General features: G+C 32.5%; 4 protein-coding genes across 6 annotated transcripts in view; 2 read left to right on the top strand and 2 right to left on the bottom strand.

The window, feature by feature from the left end:
* The window catches only part of LOC130804262 (ATP-dependent Clp protease ATP-binding subunit CLPT2, chloroplastic-like), a 4,952-nt gene extending 510 nt beyond the window's left edge, over positions 1-4,442 (top strand). The window contains exons 2-6 of one of the 2 annotated variants that reach the window (XM_057668643.1): positions 38-73; positions 188-297; positions 1,001-1,076; positions 3,681-3,860; positions 3,988-4,128. In XM_057668643.1, coding sequence (XP_057524626.1) covers positions 38-73; positions 188-297; positions 1,001-1,076; positions 3,681-3,831 — 373 coding nt within the window. In that variant the 3' untranslated portion in view covers positions 3,832-3,860; positions 3,988-4,128. Of the gene's footprint in view, positions 1-37; positions 74-187; positions 298-1,000; positions 1,077-3,680; positions 3,861-3,987 lie in introns of both variants that reach the window. The other variant, XM_057668642.1, reaches the window with a different exon arrangement.
* Positions 4,443-4,585: 143 nt separating this feature from the next.
* On the bottom strand, positions 4,586-6,975 carry LOC130804438 (protein DETOXIFICATION 56). The gene is given in 9 exon segments (XM_057668869.1): positions 4,586-4,963; positions 4,965-5,070; positions 5,073-5,151; positions 5,153-5,292; positions 5,294-5,468; positions 5,470-5,510; positions 5,513-5,647; positions 5,650-5,749; positions 6,955-6,975. Coding segments are annotated over 9 exon segments (1,107 nt in total). The 3' UTR covers positions 4,586-4,653.
* LOC130804194 (AT-hook motif nuclear-localized protein 22-like) lies at positions 6,898-21,286 on the bottom strand. 2 transcript variants are annotated; one of them, XR_009039987.1, is made up of 2 exons: positions 19,622-21,286; positions 6,898-8,317 (listed from the first exon to the last, which is right to left on the bottom strand). XR_009039987.1 is itself a non-coding variant. In XM_057668552.1 (1 exon), the coding sequence occupies exon 1, from the start codon at positions 20,652-20,654 to the stop codon at positions 19,734-19,736; it is 921 nt and encodes a 306-aa protein (XP_057524535.1). In that variant the 5' UTR covers positions 20,655-21,286; the 3' UTR covers positions 19,196-19,733. The 2 variants fall into 2 exon arrangements, 1 of the variants encoding a protein (XP_057524535.1); XM_057668552.1 differs by lacking the exon at positions 6,898-8,317 and having other exon boundaries at positions 19,196-21,286.
* LOC130804195 (putative cyclic nucleotide-gated ion channel 8) lies at positions 7,526-15,848 on the top strand. The gene is made up of 8 exons (XM_057668553.1): positions 7,526-7,681; positions 8,503-8,579; positions 10,146-10,713; positions 11,486-11,698; positions 12,168-12,481; positions 12,679-12,790; positions 13,526-13,762; positions 15,080-15,848. The coding sequence occupies exons 2-8, from the start codon at positions 8,527-8,529 to the stop codon at positions 15,788-15,790; spliced, it is 2,208 nt and encodes a 735-aa protein (XP_057524536.1). The 5' UTR covers positions 7,526-7,681; positions 8,503-8,526; the 3' UTR covers positions 15,791-15,848.
* Positions 21,287-22,374: the final 1,088 nt, after the last annotated feature.

Genomic DNA, 22,374 nt, shown 5'->3' with positions numbered 1-22,374 from the left:
TTTGATTTTTTTTTGCTTCAATCTTTGTGTTGGGCAGGACTTCAGAGAGGGTTCTTGGTGATAAAGTTCCCAAGTAAGTGAATTCTTGGATTTTATTAGTGTAAATAATGTAAATTTTAGTTGCTTAATGGGTTTTTGTTTATGGGGTGGGATTTTTGATAATGGAATGACTAGTGGTTTGAAACAGGTGGTCATGGAGGGCTATAAAATCGTTTGCTATGGGTGAATTGGAAGCTAGGAAGCTCAAGTACCCTACAACTGGGACTGAAGCCCTTCTTATGGGTATACTTATTGAAGGTTAGTCTTTTGAAGACTTGATGAAATGGGTATAAGTAAAATGTGACCTGTGAGGATGAAATTTCTGGTTATTGGGTTTAAGTATATGTGTGATTTGCATTGCATTGACTATTGAGGTTTTCTTTATGCTATTTGAAGAGGAAACCGTTATCAAGATTTGTTCCATAATAAATGGTGGTGATAAGAATACATTGCTATTGTAAGTCACCTAGAAAGTCACTAACATTGTTGTCCAACTCTAAATCTCTTTGTTGGCCATATGATTTTATCCCATCCATGACCATTACCACTTAAGAAAGTGGTATTGAGTGAATGAAACATATTAAGCAAAGCATATATTTAAGGATGAAGATTCCTACTTGGATTTAAAATCAGGTTTTCCAAGCACAATTACACGAAAAGTCTTGACTAGAGAACTCATGCCCAACACGAGTTCTTGTTGAGTGTTCGACTTGGCTAAATTATGGAAAAAATACAATGCTGGATTAGTTTAGGGAGTTTTTGTCGTAAACATACTTATCTTGCTGGATTTTAATTTGTGATGAGACAATTTGTATTTGTGGTCGGTTTTGTTGTTATTGACCTTAAATTCGGAAAGTATCTCATTCTTTATTATTCCATGTGGTTAAATCATGCATTTTGAAGTTCTTAGCTCCGTTGAGGAGTAGCCATGGACAATTGCTTATCATGGGTATCATTGCAGAAGATAAGCAATCAAACATTTTATGCTGTTGGCCTTCGCGATTGGAAAACTTAGTAGTGATTACTGTATGTCAGTGGTAATCTTTTTTTATCTGAATTTGAGTTTTTGTTTTCGAGATTGAATTATTATGCAATCAAGGTGTGCCCCTAAAGTTAAAAGAGAAAGTTTAATTGAACTATTATTAAACCAATGTTACTATATGTATACGCTTAGATGAATGAGTGAACTTACTTTGAGGGATACAATATGAAACAAAGCCATAAGAAAAGGTTTAGGCGTCGCATATATTGAGGCTATGATAAAATAAAATTGTTTAAGATGATTTGTGAATTGACAATGACGAAACACAGAATGTTAGAGAATTGACAAGGAAGATAGAGAGTTCAAACTTGGAGTTTTGAAAAGAAGGTGAAGAAGACCTTAAATAACATGGGTAACAGTTCATTTGGGAGAAAGAGTAATAAAAAAGGGGTGAATGTCCCTCCCTCCTTTTTGTCCCCCACTCTTGGGTTGACAAAAATGTACTAAAAACTTAAGCAATTTGGTTGATTTGCTAACTCGTTTATCCACTTTGGTGGGAAGAAGTGTAATTAAGTGGTCAAAATTCTTTGGTTTTTTGATCTATAAGATTAGAGATTCATGTTATGTTGGTTATTATTTGATGCGGGATTCTATCTTGGATCGTTGAGGGGTAGGATCGAAATTGGTAGAATTGGATTTTAGGATCGTATGATCCTACAAATGTGTATTAATGTGCTTTGGATTACTTGTTATAAATTATATTTGTTTTTTTTTTTAAGTTTTAAGGTGTAAGTAAAAACTTATTTGACTTCATCTGTTAAGTTTTGAAAAACATCCTTTTAATAATCATTTTTAAACTGCAAATTAAGAAAAACTTGAATTCTATAATGATAATTATTCTAATTAATATTCATACATAAATGAAATTTTGATTATATGAATACGATTAAAACTACCCTTGTGGGATCAAATCGTTGGATCATAGAATCGTGTTATGACGTATGATACTACCACCTAAAATTCTTGTGCTAAGTAGGATCACACGATTCTACTACATTAAGATCATACCTAAATCCGAATTGATTGCTTATTTTTGGATTGTAGGATCGTAGATTTGTAGATCAAAAAAGGGTATTTGAATTGAAACCTCTATCTCAACCAAACCATATCAGTGGTGTAATCCTTTTCTTGAACCAACCATCCTATTCACCATTACCATCATCTTCACAAACCTTCGGAATCTCAAAGTGTCCATCATTGCGTTGGTGGTTCTATAAAGATTTTACTACATAGGTTGATTGCTTTTCCCAATCTAGTGGGAAGAAAATTAAGTGGTTAAAATGTTTAAGTTTGAAAAGGAAATTGAAGTTCTCAATTCAACCATCCCATTCTTAACATCCATTTCTCATTGAAACCATTATATTCATCTTAACAAACATTTTTCTAAAACCTTCTCGCAAAGGTGTCGTCAATCATCATTGCCTTGGTGGTTGTGGTTTTAGTGAATTCCTTTTTATTCTGTTGGACGAAGTTGTCATTCACACCTTGTAGGACCCTGTTTAGAAATGTGTCTTCATCACGAACCATTCAATTTTATGGATTTTGAATTCAATCACAGTGGTTTTGAGTCTTTGATTTTTTGAATAAGCAACATCATTTCCGGAATCCCTTTTGTTTGCATATATGTTCCAGATGAATAAGGTTAACAGATAGCATAGTGTAAAACTGTGGCAACAGTTGTGATCGCGGTAAGGGATACAATGGTGCAGTAATGGGAGTGATGCAATTATCAAATACTACATATCAACCAAAAGCATGAGGTTTCCCTTGGAATAGCGCTAAGCGCATTGTTTTTACACCTTTGTAATGCCAAAAATATCGGATCCCCTTTTTTAAACCAATGCGACATGATGTTGATGCGACCTTAATTTGCCACTAGTATATATGATTTTTTTTCGTTCTTTTCTTTGACTATAGTTGTTGATATGGACTAGAGAGGTGTTACTTTTATAATTTAGATTTACTCTCTTTTATGATGTTAGGTTGAGTGGTATTGTGGATAATAGTGATGGTATGACATAGTACAAAATTCTGATGTATGGCTGTATAATTACTATCGCAGTCAATTCAAAATATTGTTTCTACGATTTATGGGCCTATATTGTGGCTCTCGTAAAACTCAAAAACCTTTACGGTGTGGTTACAATACAGTGATGGCTCATGATGCAGATGATCATTTGCACTATGGTGGGCATTGGGAAAAATTGTTGTTGCTGTAGTGATTGCGATAATGGTCACACTGTTGCGATTTTGACACCTGGCAATGTTAAGGCTCGTTTTGCAGATATTACAATGTGATTGGGTTAATCTGAAAAATAGACCACTTTACCATTGTAATTCAAGTTTTGTAGAACTCATAATAAAATAAAGCTTATAATGGACCTTGTAGAACCTAATGCATATTTGAAAAAGATTATAATGGCTAATATGTTCAAATAACATCTTGTAATGGCTTTTACTTTATGACTATAAATCATAGATTCTTGTTTACATGTAGATCACGGCTTTTGTTTATTTGTCTCGGTGATTGTTTTTAAGTTTTTTAGCATTTGATAAGTTTTCACCGGCATCTGGAGCGTCACCTTTCTTTTCCCTGCAGGAACTGGGCTTGCTTCAAGGTTTTTAAGGGAACACGGAATCACACTCACAAAGGTCAGAGAGGAAAGTATAAAATTATTAGGAAAAGGCGATTTGTACTTCTTCAGCCCAGAGCATCCCCCTCTGACAGAATCAGCTCAAAAAGCACTTGATTGGGCTTTGAAACATAAGCTGAAATCTGGTATGCATTCTATCTATCCGATTTGCTGCCTCCCAGCAAGTGTGATTTGAATCTTGTTACTATTATCTTAGAAATTCTTACTTTTCTGTAATGATGACTCCGTAACTCATTACGAATTGTCGTGCAGGTGAAAATGGAGAAATTACGACTATTGATTTACTTCTTGGCGTATGGTCTGAAGAGGAATCAGCTGGTCACAGGATATTGGCTGCACTAGGATTTGACGATCAGAAAGCTCAAAAGCTTCAATCATTTAGTTCCAAGCCTGGCTTTGATGAAGGGTAATCCATAAGATACTAATTTGTGTCAATATCTCTTATATCTCATGTTATCAAATCATGCAGTGTGCTTAAATCAAATTCTCATCCATTCTTCATTAGTTAAGGTCTTTCTCTCCACAAACTTGATGGAAAAATTACCAAATAGAGAAGCCACGATTTCATATTTTCCAAAATTTGTGATTTTGCAAAACGTGAATATTGTATGTAGCTTTATTTTTTTGTTGTCAATACTTCATTTTGTGAAATCTTTATAGTATAGCATTTTGAAATTGGAATTGCTTGCGAGCTAAAGTTTATGTTACTGACAGTCACATTTATATCTTTCAATGGCAATGTTTCATGGATGTAAAAGATTGATCTCTGCTATATTTGTTGGCAATTTTCTCTCCATCCCAAGATATGAGCATCCACATATTAATTTAGGTTAAATCTCGTCTATATTATGTGTTCATAATACTGATCACGTTGTTACTTTAGAATTCACTGTCTTTTTTGAAGGCATTATCTTCTCTTTAAGAGGCACGTCCTTGAGCCTTGCGTGCCTCGTCTACCCAATTGTTCTTGCTATGGACACCAATAGCAAAATCAAGCAGATTGATCCCCCTGTGAACCCCAAGAGTCCTCCCAGGGTTACCTTTATTACTTTTGATTCCAAGGCTTGCATTAGTACCAAGCCATGGCCTTGCTGTTCCTCGGAAAATCCCTCCAGAAACTTTCCATGGAAAGTTTGCCTGTTCAATCATAGCCATAACCATCATTTTCATTACCCCTTTGATCACTTCCTTGTTATGACTTAGCAGAGGGCCCCACCATTTGCGATAATACCATGACCCTGGCCCCCATGCACCCCGAGAAGGCCGTAGTAAGTAGTGACACGTAAGCAGACTTGTAAGCTGCTTCTGGTTTGTTTGCCCTGAGTTCACTGGACACCTGGTAGATGCACCGACAGAGGGTGAGAGCATAACCGAGAAGAGCAATTAGTTAAAGTTGAGCACAATTGCAATCACCCCCAACTGCTTCCTTAGCATTGGGAAGCCGCCTGGTGAGGAGGACAAGGATCTCGTAGCACCACCACTCTAGGCAGGCTGTTAGGCAGCACGGACCATATAAGCTTAGCAAAGAACGCCACTTCTTGACCTCCTGGTCCCATCAATCAGGTTAACATATATAAAAGATACCTTTGTGCCATTGTCACCATGTCCTTTTGTTGCCTGAAAAGCGGAAGAATCTTGCCCATATTCAACCAAAGGGTACAGATTAGAATGGTGGCTAGAAGCAACAAAGGAGTTGCCATGAAGAGGGTCCTATGAAGGATCATGAAGCTTTTGGGCCCCATATGCTTGCCCACATATCGGTTCCATGGCTCCCACAAGCCATTTAGGATCGAGAAACCGGTAACATTGGCAAATGTAAACCCTAGAGCTCCTCCAACCAGTTGGAGCTCGCCAAGTCTTCCCAAGACGGCAATTGTATTTGCCTGCCTAGTGAACACTGTCAAGTTAATATCAGTGGGATTGCAGTCCCTTGTTGCCTCCTTAGCTTGGAAATAACATGTCGTATTATAATATTGCTTGTCAAGGCCAAGGCAAGAGTCAGAAGGGACTTAAACTTTTAGTTGAGTTAGTTCTTTAGATAGCCGAGTCATGACAATTATGATGAATCATCTTAAAACAATATAATAAAAGTAATGCCTAAGGCTCAAAGCTATAGTTCTAATAATATAAGGTTGTTAACTTGAAAAATCGTTACTTATAAAGTTTATACTTTAATTAGTCCTATTTTGACGTCAATCAAATTTAAGTAGAAGTATCCAGAACAATAGGATCAACTAAGAAAATCTTCTAAACAATCAAACAAAAAATATAAAGTAACAAGAAAAATGAATATTGATTAAATTAAAGCATGTATCACTTTTTTCAGAAGTAATTTAAGATTGATTCTCGTTAATCACTTTCTTTTCCTCGATCTAGCTTGTTACGAAAAAGATATTTCCATTCCACTAACTAGTGGTTGTTTAATGTTGTTTTAATCACAGATTTTTCATATAATTTGCGTTTTATGTACTTTCTCGAAAGAATTGCTATAGTTTTTTTAGTCAGAGTGTTTAATTATTCTCCTCTTCAGCAATTATAAATTTTAAAAATATTTCATTATGATTCAATCAAAAATTATAAAAGTTTAAGCCTATCTGAAATAAATGACATTCTATAAATCTTGTTACAAAATCTATATTATTTCTTAAAATGCATGCCCACTTATATGTATTAATATTTGTTATGAAAGGGAAGTTGTACATATTTTTTAACAAAGGTTCTCATGCTTAAAATGAATTTGTGATTTTTTACAAATTACTTATCGATTATAATTCCATAACTATTAAGACTACCAAATCCTTTGGAGGTGAAGCTGAGCTTGCATACAATGTAGCTGATCATGTTATCCAGGAAGCCAAGACTGATTGCTCAAAGGACACAAGACTAGAAGCTGCTTTCGTGTATTTACTTTGTTTCTTAGGATATAACTTATTCTTGTTAGTCAGCACGTGTCTATTGTATTGCTTTGTGTCATGTAGTATAAAGCCTTAGTGGCACGTGTCTATTAGCTTTCTTGATTTAGTTTACTCCTTTTATTTATATATATATATATATATATATATATATATATATATATATATATATATATATATATATATATATCATTAGACAGAAGGCAATTGTATCTTCTAATTTCTAATCATCAATAACAATCATCTCTTTTTACTCTCCTTTCTGTTAATAACTTAATGAAAGTTACCAAGCCAAACCCATAGTTACCCAAATAAGACCGTATCCCATATTTGACTCATGGCAAGTCCTAAAAAATCACTTTAATATTGTAATCAATTACTAAAGACTATAAAAAATAATTATAAAAAATAATTATGCTCATATCAGCAGTCTAATGTCTCATACAAAGTCAGGGTCTATAATGTCCCATACAAAGTCAGGGTCTTGGGGGGTGTTAAAAATGAGAAATTTAAAATCTTAAGTAATCATTTAAAAATATGCTATATTTGTATATTAGACTACACAAATATAATTGATCTAATCGTAAGACTGTCTCATTTAAGAAAGAATATATATGTGATAGATACTCATAGGGGGATCTAAGGTTATTTCATAAAATATTAATATTATATATTTTATTAATAACCTCCAATTGTTTTTTTTCCTCAATCGTAAAAACAGTTGTCACAAAATAAATTCATATACACGTGTTTTTTTTCTCTTCAAAAATCACCTATAGTTTATTTTTGACAGCTTAATAGACCAATCATCATTATTTTTTTTAATCACAAATTTTAATTGTATTTCAATTAATGAAATTTCTCATTCACCAATTTGCTAAAAATTTTCAGGGTCTTCCTTACCTCCCTTTATCCCTGAATTTTCCAGATTATTTCTAATATACAATTTCTCTACAAAGTCATCATTTTGATTTTAATTACTTGATGCCCTCATTCAACAATGGCAAAGTTTCCATTCACCATATCGCATTAAGGTTTTGCAGCTTTATCTCCATCCTTACATGTTTGTCCTATAATTCATATATATATATATATATATATATGAGTATATATGAGTTTGATTATCAAATTAAATGGAAAAAAATGAAAGAAATAAATGATAATTCTTGAGATAAATAAAATATAAAGTCTGATTAATTGTTCAGATTTGGGGGAATCGAAAAAATTTCAAGTTAACATTTCTAAAGCTTTATGATTTTTGTTGTATGAAACGACAATAACATTTCATTGCCTCAATGCTATTAGTTAGGCAGGATTTGAGGTCCGATATACACAATATTATTCATTGTAACATAAAGTTTGTTTCAATTGACCCTTGCAAAAAAATAAATAAAAATAATATTGCTTAATGAAATAATTATTTTGTGAATGTTGTTATCACCATTGTATTTGTGAGGCATTTTTTTTTGTCAATGTTGTTATCCTATGAAGAAATTCAATGAAATTGTGAATATTACAACGTATTTTATTTTGGGCAATATTTTATTTTTATATTTGTCATTAGGTCTTTCTAATTGTGTTTTAAGGTTATCCTCTATTAATATTAGGCGTTTATCTGTACATTCCTTAAAGAGCTACTCTTGTTAGAGATCATCCCTCGATGAGACGACCTGCAAAACAAATAATTTATATTGTTATAGTTGTATTAATTGTGCTATATACGTGTTACGGTCATTCAATTGTAAGATTGTTTGCAAATCATAATAAAATATGATAATAAGTAGCTGTACTCATGATTTAATACATGGTTGGAATTTGGAAGAATGTATGCAGCTAATATCTTGATTTTGCTTAGTTGATCAACTTCATCAAATTGGAGATGTGGGGTTTCAAGTCTCAATTCATTGGTGGTCAAAGAGAAAAGTTCGTTAGGTATAAACGGCTTAATCTTTTGACTTTATCCCTTCATTATCAACTTTACTTCTTTAATGTTCTCCAATTTTTCTACAATTTTTTGTGAAGTTTGATGCTTAAATTTCATGCATTACGATTTTTTTTTTATCATGCACACTTTTATTTGCGAATAATATTAAATTTGCTATGAATACGATCATGAATCAATTAGAGAAAGTTATGTACTTTTGATCTCTTACATTTCGACAAACTAAAAAATTATATGAGATTGAAATAATGACATGCTATTATTGTTGAGAAATAGTGGTAGGTATGAGTTGGATCTGGATGGGCACGAGTCTAGCTATTCTCGTATTCATATAGTCTAAAAAATTAACACCCAGATCAAATTCTATAAAGATTGGTAAGTCTACAATTTAAATGTGTATTCAAATTTTTATTGTTTTTGCACAAATATATAGTCAAATATAACTTCAATAATAATAGCTTCTTACAAACTTTATCTGAGAGCTATCAATGTTGATGTAATAGTCAAATTCATCAAAATTTTTTAAGTTACATACAACTATATTAATTCATTAAACTTTTTCTTGAAATTAAACACATTATACTAATAAACAAATTTCATTGTATAGGTCTTCTCATTTTCAAGTTACAAAACGCACAACTCAAAAAACTAATTTTCAAATTAAAAAATAAGTTTCAAAGTAAACAAACAAGTTTAGTGAATGAACAAAAATGTTATTAGTAAGTCAATAACGCATACTAACTATAAAATAATTTATATATCTTATTATTTAATAAAGAATTATTAACTTAAACCAAAAGACCTACTTTTACGAGAATCGACCAATACTTGTTATTGTATATATATTGAGTAGTGTAACAAAAAATTAGGATTAAGCAATCTGGGTCAAGACTTATTGTGTATAAGACCTATATATATATACCCATCCCTACCAATATTACTTTGTTAATATGATGTCAATTCATAATAATGTTAGTTAATACCATTTGTACGATAATTATAGAAATTCTTTCCTATTTAACCTATCTTATATTAATTTCCATACATATACTTCAATAATTTATTGGCCCAACAACTAGTCTCTTGGAAGACCGTTTCTTTGAGAGATATATCTCAAGCCCAGTCCATTAAAAATTAATGTCTATTTATCGTATTCTTAATGCTTACTTATATTTTCCTTAATGTTTACTTACTATATCCTTATACTTACTTTCAATATCTTAAATGTCTACTCACATCATTTTAAATCCTTACTTACAATATTTTCAAAAATATATAATAGGTCGGCCTAATTAGAAAAGGTCTCTCACAAGAATTTGTGTTAGCCCAAATAGTATACACTCTTACTATTTGATACTCACCCTATCTCGTTTAATTAGCAACAATTAAGTTTTTCATGTGACAACTTTTGGTTGAATGAGTTGCAAACTCAATGAGACTGAAGGAAGCTTCTAATAAAGTAGAAATGTTAATAATAGTAAAACTTAGCTTTAAACAAATTTAATTTATAATCTAGAAATTCCTATCCTTAATCATCACATGTGGTTGTGCAATAGGCTAAACAAAATGGACTCATACTCATCATCAACAAGCACAGCCAATGGATTTGGAGGATTCAACATAGAAGGAATAAAAAGAACAATATATGGAGCATATAACCCATCAATGTTAGCAACGATGGGCCCACAAGGACTAAAAACATTTGGTAAATCACTAAAATCAGGAGTTACTAGGGCAATATTCCCTGAAGATCTTAAAGTATCAGACAAAAAAATATTTGATCCTCAAGATAGATCACTTATTCTTTGGAACAAACTATTTGTTATATCTTGTATCATTGCAGTTTCCATTGATCCTTTGTTCTTTTATCTTCCAATCGTCGAACATCGAAAGGATTGTTTAGGGATGGATTTCTCTTTAGCTGCTACTACCACTACTTTAAGGACTATGGTTGATGCATTTTATATAATTCATGTCATTTTTCAGTTTAGGACTGCCTATATTGCACCATCTTCTAGGGTTTTTGGAAGAGGTGAACTTGTGATTGATACTAAGGAGATTGCTAAAAGATACTTGTTTCGTTATTTTATTGTGGATGTTTTGGCTGTTCTTCCTCTACCCCAAGTAAGATGTTTTTTATTTTTTTATTTTTAATTTTTTTTTTATAAATTGTGTACGTTTTATTTATGCAAAGTTGATGAGATGGGTTTGTTTAGTAAATGGTTGTTGGCTGGTTTAACCTGCTAAAAGTATTGGTTGTTAAGGAAATTGTTATAAAGACGTTAAGGTAAACATTAGGTGTTGGTTGTTAGCATTGTCGTTCCTGTTACTTTATGGGCCCTCAGCAAATTAAAAGAAATGGACCTTTTTTTTATGGTGGGTCGATTTCGTTTTTTAATGGATGTTTGACAAAAGTAAATTTACAATTTTACAAGCAATGTTATACGTTGTACGTTCTACATGACATTATTGATAAATTAAGCTATTGGGCCGCTTTTAAACTTTGGGCCCTAGGCAAATATCTATCTTACTAAAGGTTAGGAGAGATCCTAGTTGTAAGTTGTTTATTCCAGAAAAAAGTGATTCAAAAAGTCAAAAACCAATATAATGCTACTTATAGTAGCTTTTAGATTTTTGCTTTAAAATAGAATTTGAGTTGATTTAAAAGTTTTTTATCAAATGCTTTTTTGGTTGTTTGATCGCCCAAAAGTTAACAAAAATTTATTTTTTATGAAAAGCCATTTATCAAACAAATCCAATATTTGCTATAAAGGATTAGACTCGGCCTAGCTAGGTGGAGACATGTAATGGCATTGAATTTACAGAATTGTGCACCCTTAACGTAAATATCAACCATTATAAAAATGGGGTTAATTATGATTATGCTGCTGTACAGATTGTGGTGTTAAAATACCTAGTTAAAGCACAAGGCAAAGCTATACTGGAAACAAAACAGTGGTTGCAAGTAATCATATTTGTTCAATACATATTTAGATTTGGAAGGTTTTATCCTTTAACTTCTGATCTAAAAAAGACTGCTGGCGGTTTTGCGGAAAGTGCTTGGCTTGGTGCTGCTTATTACTTGCTGTGGTACTTGCTCTCTAGTCATGTAAGTATGTTATTTAATGCCATTCTATGATATAAAAACGTACCTTATACACTTTACGCTTCCTTAATTATGATAACTAGTTGGAGTAATTGATTCGATCAATTGTTTTTAAACATGCTAATGGGAGCGCTTTATCATACGTCAGCTAAGTTATAATAACAAACTGTTTCAACCAGTTAAGCAAGTTATTTAAAATTAGCATTAGATGGTTGATGCAGACTTGCGGAGTTAGCTTCAGCTTCATTCGGTCCGATCAGTTGCAGAAACTTCTCTTGTTCTTTCTCGAGTCGGGGGACTCTTTGGCCGCACTCTTCTTTATGGGTATGAGTTTTCGCCATCCTTCCCTCCCCAGACTCTGACCATAGTATTCTATAGGCGGGATACACTGGGTATGATGATTAGATGCTTTGGTATCTTAATAAGTTAAAACTGTCCAATAAGCTATTTTACCAAATATGCCTGCCTATAGATTGCAGGAGCGTTATGGTATTTGTTGGCAGTGGAACGAATTGATACATGTTGGCAAAAGGCATGTCAAAGTCAAGGAGATAAGTGCAATGAAGATTTCTTATATTGTGGTAAACATGATATGGATGGTTCTTATGAGACATGGAGAAATATTAGTGTGGAAGTACTTGGAAAAATGTGTTCTGTGGAGGATATTGGACCTACATCCTTCAACTTTGGAATCTATACACAAGCTATGTCATCCAAGATTGTTGAATCTCAAACCTTCTTCAGAAAATTTTGTTACTGCCTCTGGTGGGGCTTACAAAATCTAAGGTATATTACTTCTATTGAATGATTTCTTATGCCAAATTTTCTTCCTTGTTTTGAAATATGTGAATGATTAGATATTTTATGGTTAGCATTGTCTCTAGTATTCAAATGTATAAAATATAGTGAAACGAAAAAATATTTATATTGTTGTTGTAATAAGCAAAAATACATAAGTTTGAATTTTCAAATTGTTTTTGCAGTACACTAGGCCAAGGGCTACAAACTAGTACGTATCCGGGAGAGATCATATTTTCCATATGTCTTGCAATATCTGGTCTCATTCTTTTTGCACTTCTGATTGGAAATATGCAGGTAATTCCTACATAACAATATTTTCTAGGATGAATTTGTAGAATTTTGTTTTATAGTTTCTTTTGGATTTTACTCAATTTTTATTTTTGGCTATTATCCATACTTTTTTTTAATTGTTATCCACATGTTCAATTTAATTTTTTATTTCATCCATATATTTCTCCTATTTTCCCATACAATATACATTTGTACTTTTTTTTTTCATTCATTGATATACACAAGATTTATACTTAGTGACGGAGTATTAGAAATCTTACCATGCTCTAGTTTAAGCATTCCTGCATTGGAGATACCCTAGCACATGTCTCAGCTTGCTAATTAATGAAAGACATATGGTATATATGTTTTACACAATGTTGTTATGAAGATAAAGTTTAACTATTAGTAGTGTGGGTAGTTGTAGTCGTTAATAATGATTATCGAATATTATTTGTTGAATTAGTTGTGTAAAGTATTGCAATTTAATTCCATGAGAATAATATGTAAATAAATTTAGAACATTAATTTTGATTTAAGACCTAATGGTTGTAAAGTTACAAAAGCAGTTACGTAGTTACTCCGGTATATAATACTTAAATTGCTACTTTATTGAACACTTATCTTCTTTTTTTTTTAAGTTATGTTTTGATTACATCAAACCACTAACAATTACTTAAACTGTAAAGTCAATTAATGGCCATAAACTATTATTGCTGATTACACAAAAGTCTGAATTCCTTATTCTAATTTTGTTAGACTTATCTTCAATCGCTGACTGTAAGGCTTGAGGAGATGAGAATTAAAAGACGTGATTCAGAGCAATGGATGCATCATCGTTTACTTCCCCAAGAACTTAGGGAGCGAGTTAGACGTTATAACCAATACAAATGGTTGGAAACACGAGGAGTTGATGAAGAAAGCCTTGTTCAGAGTCTACCAAAAGATCTTAGGAGGGACATTAAACGACATCTTTGTTTAAATTTAGTTAGAAGAGTAAGTTTTTTTTTTCATCAGTTATTCTTCCGTCCATTTAAATTTGCAACATTAAAAATAACAATGTAGCAAATTTAAACACAAGGATATAAAAAATTATCAATGGAAGCCATGTATTAATGTTTAACTCATGCATGCCCAATCCTTGATTGCCATTTCACAAATTTAAGGTAGTGGTATTTTTTGTTTTTGGTTAGAGATATTTAAATTATAATCAATTTTGCTGATATTAATGTTCTTTGTATTCTTGTACTTTATTTGATTGACAATATAAGAGGGAAAGAACAGAAAAAAAAAAAAAGAAAAAGAAAAGGGAATAAAAGGGAAAGAAATAGAAGTCTGATCTCCCTTGTTTGCTTGGTGGAAAAAGGAAAGAAGGGCAACATGAATATTAACATTTTTGCTCTAAATCTTACCGCATCTGAACTTAATCTCTTCAAATTCTCCCCTTGAAAATTCTACATTTGGGAACATGTATTTCATTTCAAATTGCAGATTTCAATTATAAAATCATAATGAAAAATTTGAGAATGACAAAGTTTGAGAAGTCATTTTCAAATTCTTATTGTTTAATCATTTTTATAACCATGGTGGATTTGACTCAAATCCAAATTTGAATATTCTTTATTTGTCAAACACTAAATTTGAATCCAATCTCTATTTTCAAATGAAATCCTCATTCCCAAATATAGCATTAATTCATAATGGTATAAAACAAAAGAAATTATACCCCTTCAAATCTCTCCTTTTTGTTTTCTTCCAATTCCAAGATCAATCCAAACAAAGTGTTCATGTATATATTTTTTAGGGATGTCAATGAAGATCTGATACCATTTCATCTAACAAGAATTTTTACTCTCTCATCCGATCCATTAAAGCTAAATATTTATTGGTTTTCGCCTTAGATAATAAATACATTACACTAAATTGACTTATCAACTCATTTGAGCTTCTTACTTGACTAAAATTGTTTACATGCATTTGCTTTTTCAAATCCCTCCCAAGCAGAAGACATGAAATACTCCCTTTGTCCTTCTCAATTTGCATCACTTTCCATATTAATTTGTCCCACTCATTTTGCACCTTTTTTTGGGTAATAGTTGATCCCACTGTTTTTCTTTTAATCTAATCCAAAAAATCTCTTTCCATCTTAACCAGTTAATTTTATCATCTACTTTATATTCGTCTATTCCACTAAATTTCACCCAAAAAATATTTAGGGCATTCTCATATAGGGGTAGAGGGAGTACACAATATATTCAATCTATACTAGTATATATGCATTATTTCTAACATGGCTAAATCTATATTGTTTAGGTTCCGTTATTTGCAAACATGGACGAGAGATTACTAGACGCAATATGTGAACGTCTAAAACCAAGCCTATACACAGAAAAAACGTTCATAGTCCGAGAAGGAGACCCAGTAGACGAAATGATCTTCATCATAAGAGGACACTTAGAAAGTGTAACAACCGATGGAGGAAGAAGTGGATTTTACAACAGAGGATTACTAAAAGAAGGAGATTTTTGTGGGGAAGAACTTCTAACATGGGCATTAGACCCAAAATCCATAATCAACCTACCCTTATCCACAAGGACAGTTAAGGCACTAACAGAAGTAGAAGCCTTTGCATTAAGGGCAGAAGAATTAAAATATGTTGCAAGTCAGTTTAGAAGACTTCATAGTAAACAAGTTCAACATACATTTAGATTTTATTCACAACAATGGAGGACTTGGGCTGCTTGTTTTATTCAAGCTGCATGGAAAGGTCATTTGAGAAGAAAAATTGCTGAGATTCGAAGATTTGAAGATGAAGATATAATGTTTGATGATGATGATGATGGGGAAGAGAAATGTTTGATTAAAACGCGACGTTTTGGGGATTCTAGTTTTAAAACGACGTTGTATGTGTCGAGGTTTGTTAGGAATGCTCTTAGGGGTGTTCATAGGCTTCGAAGTGGGTCTAGTACTACTGAATTGTCGTTGCAGAAGCCTCATGAACCTGACTTTTCTAGCCTTGATTGAGGTTTTTGTGTTATTAAGGATTTGTGTACTTGTTTGTACTTTGTATATGTAGATCAGACTAGGATCGGATATTATGTTGAGTTGTAATAAGTGTTTAGTTTGTTGCTTCTACTTGAGTTTGTTGATGAATTACTCAATGTTTTTCGGTTTGTCCTTTGAACTTTGATCAGAACCGTGAGAACTTTTTATTAAAGTGTAACAAAAATTAAAACGGATGGAGTACATACATGACAATGTTGTCAGCATATTTAATAACATGCTCCATGGCATATTTACATTTATTAGTCTGGTAAGGACTACTGCAAAAAGAGTAGGGATTAAGGTTTAACCTTGAAAAAGGCCAATTGAGACTAAGCTTATGTTGTCTCTTGAACTATAATGTTATTATGTTTATCCTTAATAACATACTCCATAGCACATTTACGTTTTGAACTACAATGTTATTCAATTAATACTATTTTTCATCTTTGTCTAAGTAGCCTCTATATTCGAAACCATCAACCAATCAGATTTCTTAAAAACTTTATCGACAAAATATAAGTAGCTTTCACTTTTAATCTCCGACATCTAATCCTTCATTTCTCTTTGGATTCACTTTCCATCCATCCTTCTTGTAAGCCAACATCAGAACAATAAGTTTGTGTTGAGTGGACACGTACACACTCTCCTAGGATAACCTTACAATTTAAGCAACCACATCGCATTAGTTATCCTCCTTAAGTAATATGTTTAGGTTGTGTTTACTTTAGTTGTAAAAGCCTTCAAATGATTATCTCTCTTAAACTATGTGTTGGCAACCGACAAATAGTATGAAAGAAAAAATTATGAATTAACCCTTTTCTACATTCCAAATATGGTCATAGCCACTACAACTTACCCCTACATGCCCATTTAAATCCTCGTCGATATAAAACTTCTCGATCGTTTGTATGTTTTGTACCATAACATCTTGATCTTTCCAAACATTCCTTTTAATTGATTCCTCAATTACCAATTGGGTGCATAGACACTTAGAAGCTCGCCTTTTGCCAATACAGGGGTCTCCTCATGGGCTCCTGGTGCTTCTATAGCCAATGCCGTAGAAAGAAAGAGGAAAAAATACACGAAAAAGTGTAAGGATAATGGCTTTAAATTCATCCTATTTACCTTCTCCACCTTCAGAGAGTTAGGTGAAGACGCGCTTGACTTGTTATCAAGGATTTCTTCGTTTACTCTGAGCAACTCAAGTAGCACCAAATCTAAGCTCTACATCTTCCATAGACTAGCTTATTGTATTCAAAAGGTGGTGGGTGCTCAACTTATTGTTCGGCTCCCCACCAACTTCGTGTAAAGTTTCTCCTTATGAAATGGATTACCTTAAATAATAATAATAATAATAATTATAATAATAATAATAATAAGAATAATAATAATAGTAATAATAATAATAATAATAATAATAATAATAATAATAATAATAATAATACATTAGATGTAGGATGTTGCGTTTGTATCTCGACTCCCTTTATATGAGCTCCACTTGGTGCAAAAAGCTTTTGGATTTCTAAGCTCCTTTAGCTTTTGCCACAGTGTTGCTTCGTCTTTGTATCTTGTCTGTTTGACCTTTGGTCTGTTTCTGGGGGCCCTTGTTCCTTTGCATTAGAAGAGGTGAGAATACCCTTCCTCGAAGGTGAGCCTTATCCTCATACTGACACATGTGTAGGTACTTGGTTGCCCTAGTTTGTTTTTATTGTTTTGTGGATGAATGAAAGTTTTCTATTTCTCCAAAAATATTAATAATACATTATAACAAAATATTCCTTATTAAAAACTCATCATTGTACAAATTAAGCATAATTTAAATTCTTATGTATACATTTTCTCTGTCCCATTATATTTGTTATTTATAGCAATATTTCTCTACTGAATATGTCAGTATTAGTTATCAGTATTTAAGAACGAAGTTATAAATTGGAAAAAAAAAGGAATGAATAAAGCCAAAAAGAAGGTGAAAAGAGGGGGAGATGAGAGAATAGTGGGGTGGGGTAAACACTTAAGAAGGAAGCATCCAGTAAAAACAGTCCGTTTTGCAGTAGGAAGTGCAGATTAAGTTGCCTCGAAAAGGAACTCTGTGTATAGTGTAACGGCAGTGCACGTGCAGCACCACAATCTCATTCACCATCTTGTCGACTCCCATCCATTTCTTCTGCCATCTCTTCCTTAATGTTTGTGTTTGTGTCTGCGTGCGTGATTCAATCTATCATCAATTAACCACCCCCCACCCCCATCTTTTTCTCATTCGTTCATTCATTCATTCATTCTCGTAAATGGAATAATCTGCCACCCCTCACCCCTCACCTCCATTGATTTCGTCACCCTACTTCCATTCCCTTTGCTTTTAATGCACGACTCACTTTCCCTCTACCCTATTTTTTTTTATGCCTATTAGTATCGTCTTTCTGAGTTTGCATCATTTTATTTGTGTACTAAAACGGGAAACATTTGTGAGTTTTTAAGAAATGACCGAAATTTTATGATAAATGAAAAAAGAAATTGAATCTATCAAGTGAATTGTAATATCAAAGAAAAAAAAACACTGAAGTTCTGCTTGAACTTGAATCATTCAGCAAATAGGGTTTTTAAGGGAAAGGTGAAAAATTATTAATATATGAAAATAAAGATTAAATTATGTGAATGATATTAAAAGAGAATTAAAAAATGAGAATGAAAAATTAAAAGAAAAATGTTATAATTATTAATCTCCAAATTAACGAAATTAGTCAAAGAGAGTATGAGGATCGAAAATACTTCTAGAAAATAAGGCAAATTAAAACGGATGGAGAGTATCTTACAATATTGATTATTTGATTATATTTGTTTTACATAATATAATTTTAAGGATTGATGAGTTACATGCATGAAAAAAGGAACGAATGTTGGTGGTAGCTTTAGCTTATGACCCTTCATGCTAGCTAGTGCACTGTTAATTACTATACATAATAATAATAATAATAATAATAATAATAATAATAATAATAATAATAATAATAATATCAATGTTGTTCAAAGAAAAAGGAATATAAATATGGAGAACGAATATTACATGTGAGATGATAAAGAGGAAGATAATCCTTATTTAGTGGTTGTATGTAGTTGTTAATGGTCTAATTAATTCTTATATGAATTGTCCGAATAATAAATAATGTATGCAGTTTTAATTGGTCGTTTACTTTTATAATAACTGGTTTATTTATCTTATATGAAAATGGGAATTAGGGGAAAACTATTGTAGAGAGCTAATTTTGTATTTAAATTTCAACCAACTTGTTAAACTAACACATAATAATAATAATCAAATTAATATATAATGCAAAGTTGTTAGAGAAGAAAAATTAATTATTATTATTATTCTTAGTTAATGACTTTGGAATTTGTGAGTTAATGAGCTCTCTAGACTAAGAATGATCCCCATTGAATAACAATGTACAATGATATCCTCAAATCAAAATGAAAAGCATCATGCAATAATCTCACAAAAATCAAAAACACCAACCTCCATGACCAACAAACTACCAAAGTTAAACAAATCAAGGAAGAATTAAAAAAAAGTTGCACCAAACCTAAAATCTTCCAAAAAACATGCCATTAACATTTCTCTCATCATCACTCATTTTCTACCTACAATAATTGTAAGTAAAAATAGAAATTGAAAAAGATAATAAATTAAAAATAAAAAAAAAGAAAATAAAATACCCTAAATGACATTTTGCTACCTTTAGCTTCAAACTTAACTTGCACTTCCAATTAGTACCAACAACAATGAACCAAAAATTTTATTCATACTTGACTCACCTTTCTTTTACTTGATTCATTGTATTGCACCTTAGCACATTCCTAGCTCTTTCCATTAAGTTGTCACATTACTGGTATTTTAGCGTGCAATAAATCCATACAAGATCAACTCTTAAAATGGGGGTCGACCAGTCGATCCCCAATACCCGTCCGGAGGCATTTGGACGGAGTTAAGCAAATTAGGAGGCATCCCTTGATACATACCACCACCATTAGGATCATTCCCAAGTAATTGTTGAGCTTGTTGATTATTCATACCAGCTTGATGTTCCAACCCACCACCCATCGGACCACCCCCTTGCATCCCCCCTCCCATTCCTCCGCCTCCTTCTTGATCATCCTCTAACGGCAACCTTTCATAAGCAGCATTACTAAACGAAGCCGCCATTATAACCACCGGACCCGACGCCAATAATTGCCCAACTACACTCCCCCCCACCACTTGCCCTTGCCCACCAGCCAAATATATGCTAAGCCCCGTCGCAGCAGGCGGAGCAGGCGGTGGTAAAAACGACCCAGCTAAAGACAAGATCTCAAACCTTCCATGAAGAGTCACAACAGCAGGGGGCCCACCATTTCCAGTAGGTGTAGACCCAGGCTGTCGTATAGTAACATTAGCAACAGTCCCGGTCCCACTTAAAATACAAACCCCACGTTGACGGAGGCGAGCGAAGGTTGCGACACTCTCCATGATATCGCAACCATCGGAAACTTCCATAACCTGGGTTCGAAGCGCGTTAGCGCTGTCACGGGTAATAATAATAGGCGGTTTGGGTTTATTTTTTGAACCGGCCGGTCTTCCTCTAGGTCGTCGTGTAATCATATTTGTGTGGTCTCCGCTACCATCTTTAGAGTCCTGATTGTCGGTGGTGCTGGTTGTATCATCGTCCCGCTCTCGTTTTCCGACCCCAAGACGGGGGGAATGATCGGATTCGGAGTTATTCTGCGGCTGAAGTTGGTGAAATTGATGTGGGTGAAGATGAAAAGGTGGTGGTAATGAATGGCCATGGGCGGAAGCTGTTATTGGATCCATAACTTAATTAATAAGCTGTTTTTTAGATCAAGAAAAGAATACCCAGAAATAGAGATAAACGGTTTTAGTTGGATTGAAGGAAAAACATAGTGGAGGTTAGTGGAAGTACAGAATAAGGTAATTAAGGAACGAAAGAGAAGACTTTTTTGAGGAATTTGTAGCTTTTTGCTGGCTTAGTTAGCTAGCAATTGGTACTTTGTTTCAGCTTTTAGAAGGGTGTTTTTTCTTTGTTTATTGAATCAAAGTAGGAGATAATATATATAAATAAATATAAATAAATATGGGATAAAATTAAATAATTAATCAACCCACCATGATTTTTGAAGCTCAAACTTGAAGCAAATACAGAATAAAAACATACACCGTTGATTAACTTTGGATCTTCGTTTATCGGAGTTTATGTATGTTGAAAGGAGGATAGGTGGTTTGGGAAAGTTGGGAGAGAAGTGGGTTTGCGTTTGGATTTGGGTTAGGGTTAGATGGAGAAAAGGAAAGGAAAGGAAGGAGAGAAAGAGAGAAGAGAAGGAAATGAAGAAAGAGATGAAATGAATTGATGGGGTTGGTTTTTGGTAAAATAATGAAAAGAAAGAGTGGGACCCAATTTCGTCTTCAATGAAAATGTTCCGCCTCTTCTCCCTTCTCTAAATTTCTGTCAGTCAGTAGTATGATGGGACTTGAGACTTAATAGGCCAATTGTTCCTTAACCAAATCCAATTTGTGTAGTAGTAGTAGTAGGTTAATTTTATGAATTTTCCTTTGTAGAAAGATAGTAGAGTTTTTTTTTTATCTATGTTATTGAATTAATTTTGGATTAAAGTATTTATGTCCATTTAAAATTGACTATTATATATATATATTGTTTTTTTTATAATGATTAATTTATTTTTTATATTTGGCAAATTAAATTCGATTATAATATCAAATAAATATTGTACTTCTCTTATCTAATTTTTTCTGAACACCTCAATAAATGAGTTTCAATTCACTATCTTGTACTTTATTAATACATAGTACTCATTTTAGCTAATGAATTTGTTTTAGTGTGAAATATTTTTTTTTGACATTTTTTATATATTTATGATAAAGACTTTAATTAAATGAAAAATAGGTGAAAAACGAGTTATTTATCTCAATTCACAATTTTTTTTTGCCAAATTTATATTGTTTTGCCCTTTTATTTTTTGACAAATTTTGTCACTGGTTGAATCCTATCCGTCAGATTCGATCCATCCTCCTCCCTAGGTTTGATGAGTATCATTTAAAAAGGTAAAAGTTTGTGTAATCTAATTCCATACAATACTTGCTATTTAAAATGGATTTCCTTCGTTTCATTATACTTGTAATATTTGATCGATCTTTTACGCAATTCAATGTTTTATTTTGATCATTTATATATTGACGTACGTACAAATCTAAGAATTATAAAAAATTGATATTATGAAAGTTTGCGATTAGATGATTCAAATAAAATCTCACTTGAATATATTTTTTCTTATACACTAACCGCAATATATAAAATAAGCTTTAATGAGGAATAGTATCAATTACACCAATATATCAAATTACTCAAATTTCAGAGCGAGGAAGTATAAAAAGAGTGACAAATATAATTATAAGACTTTTATGTGCTTGATGCCCTCATGAAGTATAGAGGGATTAATCAATGTTTTCAATCAATAATTCAATAATAATAGAAGAAAGTATATTTCCATCAAGCACA

This window comes from Amaranthus tricolor, chromosome 17, assembly GCF_026212465.1.
Source record: "Amaranthus tricolor cultivar Red isolate AtriRed21 chromosome 17, ASM2621246v1, whole genome shotgun sequence".
In the NCBI taxonomy this organism is placed as follows: domain Eukaryota; kingdom Viridiplantae; phylum Streptophyta; class Magnoliopsida; order Caryophyllales; family Amaranthaceae; genus Amaranthus; species Amaranthus tricolor.
The sequence above is the reverse complement of the archived record's forward strand: the minus strand, read 5'-3'. Positions and strand labels throughout refer to the sequence as shown.